Source organism: Mus caroli, chromosome 3 (assembly GCF_900094665.2).
Source record: "Mus caroli chromosome 3, CAROLI_EIJ_v1.1, whole genome shotgun sequence".
In the NCBI taxonomy this organism is placed as follows: Eukaryota; Metazoa; Chordata; class Mammalia; order Rodentia; family Muridae; genus Mus; species Mus caroli.
The window spans coordinates 47,147,830-47,156,289 of NC_034572.1; the positions used below are offsets into that span (position 1 = coordinate 47,147,830).

At 42.5% G+C, this 8,460-nt stretch overlaps 1 protein-coding gene across 1 annotated transcript in view; it reads right to left on the reverse strand.

Annotated features, from left to right (window-relative positions):
- Positions 1-8,460, reverse strand: part of Frem2 (FRAS1 related extracellular matrix 2) — a 143,768-nt gene that overhangs the window by 28,241 nt on the left and 107,067 nt on the right. Inside the window, exons 8-11 of the mRNA XM_021158004.2 lie at positions 7,294-7,503; positions 5,113-5,310; positions 2,901-3,065; positions 1,964-2,146 (exon numbers count right to left, since the gene is read on the reverse strand). Of these exons, the coding sequence (XP_021013663.1) occupies positions 1,964-2,146; positions 2,901-3,065; positions 5,113-5,310; positions 7,294-7,503 (756 nt within the window). The remainder of the gene's footprint in view (positions 1-1,963; positions 2,147-2,900; positions 3,066-5,112; positions 5,311-7,293; positions 7,504-8,460) is intronic.

Genomic DNA, 8,460 nt, shown 5'->3' on the forward strand with positions numbered 1-8,460 from the left:
AACAATGGAGGAGTGTTCCTCTTTCTCCACATCCTCGCCAGCATCTGCTGTCACCTGAATTTTTGATCTTAGCCATTCTGACTGGTGTGAGGTGGCACTGTGACTTTTAAAAGTTACTTTCTTATGCTAAACATGTTGTGAAATGTCACAGGAAAACACAGATACTTGAGTGTGCTTTGTTGCCCAGTACCTGCCAGCTAACAGCTCCTGGGCCTTTTCTCCACAGTGGCCTTTCTGGCTGATCAACATCCCAGCCTCTTCCTTTCCCCCAGCTCCCTTTACTTCCATCACTAGGCTTTGGAGTTTTTACAAACCCCTGAGTTATACAAACTCAATGTCTAAGCAGTTTAAGACCAGTGTAGGCAAGCTCGTCAATCATCATCTCGTCAAGCATCCATTCTCGATGCGCCTTTTCCAGATGAGATTTAAGAGTCTCATCACATTTCCCTCAGGCTGTCTTTTCATGGAATGAGAGTTCAGCTTTTATGGTAATGTTTTTCCTATTTGATTATGCACGACCCCAATTTAGATTATAAAATGAAAAATTAAAACGTCATATGAAAAAAAATAAGTCCAATTTTATTATAAACAGTCAGCTGGTGTTTAAGGGGCTACTTGATACTCACAGGGATTCAGCATTGTTTAACTTAGTTGGACTTCATTTGTTAGTTCGCTACATATTTATAATTTTCCTCTGTTCACTAAAAGAATAAATTTATCCCTAAGATAAGCAATTTATTTTTAAAGGTTATACAGCGATATTCAGAAGGTTTTTCTTTCATGTAAAATCTGTTCATCCCAGAAAAGACTGACTTCAAACTTTGTAATTTTGTAGTAAATGGGTTTTCTTTCACATCTTTGGAATTACCTATGATTTCTTCAAAGCCTGGGAATAACACTGACTGTTTACGCAAAGGAAACGAAGCTCCTTTGTAGAAGTTACTGTGTTTCTGTTACTTAGTGATTTTGTTACTGAGTCGATCACATCTGCCAGCCACTTTGAACATTCTGTTAGTGAGTCAGAAAATCAAGGTGAAGGCCTGGAAAGTTGTGACTGACAAGAACTGATGGCCTCTGAGGAGAAGAGTTAGAAAGGTAGGAACAGTTCGCTGATATGCAGAATTTATGTTCATGCTGTCAGCAAATAACTTGGAGAGGCGGGCGTCTATTGCTCTACTAGTACAGAAATGTAAATGGTGGAATGGTCCCCAAATAAGCACGTGGAAAATCCGACATGTGCTGCCAGGGCTGGTATTTTATCATCTTTTATTTTATTTTATTTTTAATTTTTAATATTTTTTATTACATATTTTCCTCAATTACATTTCCAATGCTATCCCAAAAGTCCCCCATAGCGCCCCCCACTTCCCTACCCACCCGTTCCCATTCTTTTGGCCCTGGCATTCCCCTATATTGGGGCATATAAAGTTTGCAAGTCCAATGGGCCTCTCTTTCCAGTGATGGCCGACTAGGCCATCTTTCGATACATATGGAGCTAGAGACAAGAGCTCCGGGGTACTGGTTAGTACATCATGTTGTTCCAACTATAGGGTTGCAGATCCCTTTAGCTCCTTGGGTACTTTCTCTAGCTTCTCCATTGGGATCATCTTTTCATAGTCCCCTGTTAGCAAGAAGCTGTCTAGCTTTAGCATTTGACTGAAGTTATTCAGCGTGGGTATCACCCACTTTCAAATTCAGGGCAAACATATGCTACAACGCCTGACTGGCCACTGAATGGAAGTAAGACTCATGGACAATCAGTAGGCTCAAAACACACACACACACACACACACACACACACACACCAATTCTCAAAAATCCCCTAAGAGAAAATTCTAGAGACTGCACTTTATATTCCCAGCGGAAGTTTAAAAGCACTCATTCACTGTCACCTCTCTTCCTTAAGTTCCCAGGTCCGACTGTGCTCCTTCCATTCAGCTGGTGACCCAGGGACGACCCATACCTTCTGACACAGGGTGATAATCCTCTCCGGAGGTAGCCGAGCCATCCTTGGTGTGGACTCTCACGATGGAGACCTTTGAAGTGTCTCCTTGACGGATGACCGGGATTTTGACAACCACTGACTCTCCTGGTCCGCTGGGCTCAGTGACACTAAATTTGGTTTCTCCAAATTTGATAACAGCTTCTACAAATGGAAAAAACACAGACAAATGACAGTTGCTGGGACAGGGTGGTAGGAGCAGGCATTTCTCCCCATTTCTGTTTCCTTCCACATGGGGGACTTTTATCATTGTCACACTCTCAGCCATTCTCTCTTGCCTCAATATTAATGCGAGTGTTGAAGGAGACATGTAGATCTAGGAGACTGCAAGTCCATCCTGGGAAACACTGAGCCATGTCCTGGGAGTTGTGTCTCTGTCCCACAAATCTTACAAGAGCAGGCCACTGAGAAGTTGGGGCCCAGGACTAGGTAGACATAAAGGCAAGTGTAGGAAGAGGGTAGCCATGAAACTTTGTGCTTTGGTATGCAGGCATAAGCCATAGGCTCCCCATTCAGCTTTGTCAGTGGTGCTGGGACTGAACTCAGGGTCCTGCACACACTAGGCAAGAACTCGACCACTGCACTGCCTCCAAAACTTTTTGGTTTACCAGTTTTTCTTATGTGTGCAGTGTGCACATGTTGGGGCTCGGAGTTGATGCTGGATTCTTCCTGCATTATTCCCCAAGACAGAGTCTTTCACTGAACCTGGAGCTTGACAATTTAGCTAGTTTAGGTTGCCAGCTTGCCACTGTGATCCAGCCATTTCAGTGACTTATGAGATGACTGACAGCCGTCCACACCTGCCCAGCTTTTATGTGGCTGCTGGGGACCTAAACTCTTATCTGATGCTAATCTAGTAAGTGCTTTATCTGTGGAGTATCTCACCAGCCCCACTTACTGTCAGCATCATCCTGGATCTTTATCAGGGTTTCGTTCTGTTCGCCCACTGCAGCTCCAAAGGCAGAGCTGCCCTGAGGCGTGCCAAGTACCAGGCGCAGCTCCTCTACATCCTCATAGACAGCATCATCCATCAGCTCGAGGATACACGGCTTCTCCGTCTCACCTGAAGCAAGGCACAGTGACATATTCTAGGACAGGCCAACACATAGAACGAAGCAGAACAGGGAGGGAGAGAGGGAGGGTGCCGCTTCCTCCTGCCCCACCAGGGCAAAGAACACTGTTCACAAGAAGCCAGGAATAAATAGTTGCTGAATAAGTGACTTTTTGAACCCAGGCCCATATTTTCATAAGGATTTCAGTCATTTCTCTCTTTACAGCCTAGCACTCATCTTAGAAAGCAAAGTGTGTGTGGGGGGGTGCCAGTTTTGTGTATGAGTTCCCAGAACCGTGGTGGGGAAGCTCATCAAGAGATTGCTGCAGATTGGCCCTTGTCAACCTGACTGCACTGGTTTTTCACAGTACTGACTTCCGGCGTTTTGAATAGGTCATTGACCCAAAGCCATTAGATCCTTGCCTCTTACTTACAACTGGAACCAATAATTATAGTCCCAGCTTCCTCAATCTCATGAAAAAAATTTTTTTGAGTGAAATTAACTTTATTAAAAAAAAACAAACAAAACAAAAAACTTTGAGTCACTTCCTCCCCTATTTCTAATATTTCTAATCTGCCCATACATGTGGGTGACAAATCGTCTGTAAAACAGAATACTGATCAATACTTGAAATTTCAGAAGCCTGAAGCTCAATAGTCAATCCTAGCCCCTCAATCTTACAAAAGATATCATCTCATTGGCTGTGGCTTTGTGTCAGTGACGTGTTTGCCCTGGCTTTTCTCTGTCCAGTCGACTTAAATGGTGCTTTCTCCAGTCCAATTAATTCCTGATTTTAAATTATTTACCCCTGTTTTTTGTGTTTTCTTCTGGTCTCAGTAGGTGACCTAGTTCAGCCTCCCTGCTTTGAAGCATCCTGCTCTACTGGCCAAGGTCTAGCCTTAGCTCACTTGATCCTGTCTCTTTGATTTTATGTTTTCCTGTTGTTCTCATTCTTGGCCTCCGATTTCTTTAGGTGTTTAGGGGGTTGTTCTTTTTCATGTTTAGGATAGTTTTTTGCTCTTGATCTCTTCGATCAGTCTCCTGATCCTTCCACAGATTCATTTTATATAAAGCTTGTTTGAATAGTGTTATCTCAATGACTGTTTTCTCAGTGGTGTCCAAATTTGGTTCCATCAAACGAGTCAGATCTACTCATGGTTCCAGACCCAAGAAAACTGATGCTTTTTTCTTGACTTCCTTAGGCACCAGGTATACAAACAGTGTAAAGATATATATGTGACTCCATGTTGTGAAAAAAGTTTTCTCATGTATAAGTTTTCTTTTAAATTAAAAGTAACTTAATTTAGTTGTAGAGATTTTTAAAAAAGCATATTAATAGCTATAGGATAGATTAGCAGGTGGATGCTGAAATATTAAGAAGCAGTCCTTACTGTTGATAACTTAAGTGTTTTCAATACTTTCCACCAATATAAGCAAGGCTTTCCACATGTCTGTGCTTCATTTCACTAAGATATATTCCACAAAATTACAAAGGACAAAGTAGTGAAAAATCTGTGGGCATTGAGATATATCGAAAAGGTGAGATACATTTTTCCTAATAACATTTCAAAATTAACTTTAATTTCCAGCCTCGTGACATTTGCACGTTTGATAAGTTCTTATCCTCTGAGTTCTGAACTAACAATAACATCGATGATTAGAAATCCAAAGGTTAATGAAGAGACCCTAAGGCTGTCTACTTAATGTGTCCCAATGCATATGCCTTGTTGTACAGTGCGCATAAACTCATGTTGGACGCTTGTTGGAAAATCAGGAAACTTGATTTTACTGTATTTTCTGGAGTACACATTTGTCAGTGCACATTTGGTGCCCTTAAATTACATATAGAAATGTCAGGGGCTTAAGGCACTGTGAACATAAACTTAATGACCTGAGTTCAATCCTCATGGAGGAAGGGAAAGAAATCCCAATTCCTAAGATTTATCTTCTGACTTCGCATGTCAGCTCTGGGGATGCGCATGCCCCTCCCCCAGCTCCACCCACACAAAATAAATAAACATGATAAACAATCTAAAACCTTTTCACGTTCACACATACCAGGGAGGAATGTGACAGTGGAAACGTCGGTATTTGGGCGTTCCTCAAAGTCCATCATCACCTGCGCAGACCCCTGCCTCGTGTAGCATCTCACGGAAGACTTGTGCTGGATGTCGCCGCTCCTGTAGATCATGGCCACTACACGCCCGTCATTCTCACTGCAAGTGTACACCCTCTCTTTGAATTGCATTTTAGGCACTGCGAGAAAAAAAATAAACTCATGGGTCTAGAGGCACAGAAATGTCCTTTGATTAAAAACGACATTTCAGAAGATACAGTCTACCGTGGAGAATATGACAATCAATGAGAACAGTAGCACCGCGCTCCCAGTTACTTGCCAATGTTTTGACCTAGAGATCACTGTAAAAGTTTTTATTTCCGTGTTGTTGTGATATTCATCGGCCTCTTTTGTAGAATAAGCATGCACAGCAAGAGCTTAGGAAGTGGATAAAACCAGAGGCCTTGCCGGGAGTGGTGGCGCACGCCTTTAATCCCAGCACTCGAGAGGCAGAGGCAGGAGGATTTCTGAGTTCGAGGCCAGCCTGGTCTACAAAGTGAGTTCCAGGACAGCCAAGGCTATCCAGAGAAACCCTGTCTTGAAAAAAACAAACAGCAACAACAATAACAACAAACAACAAACAAACAAACAAACAAACCAGAGGCCTTGAGATGTTCACGTCACCCGCTTTCAGATGTTCTTGATACAAAGAACATTAAATATTGTACACATCATTCATTACCTTTGATGCAGGAATGAACGGTAGGGAAAGGTGGTGAGTGTGTGTGTTTGTTAGTTTTAGGTGGCTCTAAAGCTAGGTCAGTCAGACACAGGTCTCATTGACAACAACTCCCTTTCTTACAAGCACCCTTAGAAGCATCATGATAAAAATAAAAGTGCCCAGATTTCTGTTTTTCAGAGATATTTAGAAAGGCCTGCCACAAACAACTTTTGTGTAGCAATTTCTACCTTGGAGGGAAGGCACTGAGACAGGGGATGCTAAAAACGAGATGAACAACAGGATGCTCTGAGTGGAGGTGAAACACTGCATCATACAAGGACGCTTCTTAAGTTCTGGGAGTGAACAACTCAAAGGCTCCAGGAAGTCCCTGAAACTGACCAGATTCACTGCCCAAGAGGTAGAGACACTCTCAGAGAAGTTGAGCTGCCTGGAAGAGGCAGAGACCAAGCAGGTCACCTAGAAGAGACACTTTCCTACTACTTTAGAAAGTCCTACTACTTTGCCACCATGACATTTCCAACCTGTTGAGCTACCTGCAGGCTGTGCAGTGTGCTCCAGGGTCCCAGATTTGTGAGCCATCACCCATGCTAGGGTGGGCTGTGATGCTGCAGCTGTCTTTGAGTCATTTCTGCTCCTGTAAGTAACCCCAACAGAACTGCTTATAGGTTTAACCACTTGGACACTGGTGGACCTTTCTCTGGTCTCCTTCGGAGTAGTGTCACACAACAACAGTGAATTTGACATTTTATTAGAGAAATCTGAGGTGTGGCTGGGTGACAGAAGTGACAGAGTGGTAAGAAGTAGAAAAAAAACCCCCAAAACCCTATGGATAGTAAAAGGAAGTACCCCATGTGGTACTTGGGGTACACAGCTCTGCCCATGTGGTGAAGAAAGTTGGAGCCATTCAAGACACCCATGATAATACTATATTGTTCTTTAAAATATAAGATTAGTCTTTAAAGACTGTCTAATTCTATCAGAATGAGCAAGAGTAGAAAAGACGTGGGGTATTCGCATTGAGTGAATGAATGGTGTTTCCCATGTCGATATCTTACACGGTGAAAGCGTACCAAGAGCCTCGAGAGTTAGACAGATAACCAAGATAAAAGGTCATTAGGATGAACTCCTGCCCAGCATTTCAAAGGGAGAACTGGTCATGCTGAGTCTGAGGAGGCAGATGATGTGAAGAGGCCCAGGGACAAGATGGCCTCTAGTGAGAGGCCTGTGCCATCTTTCCATTGTGGCTTCAGAAGGAACCAACCCCGCTGCCTCTCATTTAGGCCTCTCACTAATAGTGTGGTGAGCTGCTGCTGTTCAAGGGCTTGCAGGCCTTTACAATGTCAGCCCTAGTAAATGCCCACAGGTATAATATACAGCTTATCACCCTACCTGCCATTTATACACATTCAGTCTTATCATTGGAAAGTTTAAAGTCACTCACAGTCTGAGGCAGAGTCATTTATGGACACGGTGGCCTTGCTGGGCTCCCCAAGGGCAGCGTTCATAGGCATTCGAAGTACCAGTTCAAACTTCTCAATTCCCTCCAGTATTGGTCGTCCAAGGTCATCCAGAATGACTACTCGAACAGTCTGCATGTTGACGCCAGGCGCAAAATCTAAATTGCGACTGATTCCCACATAGTCTGTTCCAGCTAGAATCATAATGAATACATTGTTTACATAGGGACTAAATTAAAAAAAAAAGACATTACATAGATGAATTTATAGTTAAATGTTGTAGAGACAGAGAACAGCAAATTGTACACTTTGAAAAACAGCAAAGTGTACAGAACACAGAGAAGTGTAATTAACAAGATGGAAAAGACTGGTGTCTGCATAGTTATTGATTCAGTGAATCTAAGGCAGCGCTCTAAGCCTTATGTTCAATGGTTGGCTTTTAATCACATACTCTTGCGTTCCATGTTATTCCTCTTCCATCTTTATTAAAATCCTTCACTGACCAGTTATAAATTAATCAGAATATCAATCAAATACATGGTAAAATTACATATAAAATAGATACTTTTAAGTTTTGTTTATATCCATAAATAACTATTTATTTCTGTTTCTGGGGTGATTATTTTACTAAGGCATAAGATCTGCAAGTTAGAACTCAACACATCACAACACTGTATCTCTGTCACCCATGCTCACTCCAGGCAGTGAGAGTAATTTTCATTTTGTTCCTATTTTATCTTCTAATATGCAACTGTGAGTGTATCTGTTTCTGGTTCATTAAGACAAAGTTTCTATTTTTTACAGTTGGAGGTATAACTCAGTGAGAGTTGTGTGCTGGGCATATGGAAAGCCCTGAGTTCAGTCTCCAGCATCCAAAACTCCAAACAAACAAACAAAAAAAACCTAATGTGCATAGACATGCGCGCGCGCGCACACACACACACACAGTTTTCTTGTGTTTCTCTTGCATTTTGGTTTTCTTTTTCTTTATGCATGTCTTCAACTCTGATTTGAATTTCATTCTTAAAAATGAATAATTTACCTGGTGGAGGCAGAGGCAGAGGCAGAGAGGCAGAGAGGCAGAGAGGCAGAGAGGCAGAGGCAGAGGCAGAGGCAGAGGCAGAGGCAGAGGCAGAGGCAGAGGCAGAGGC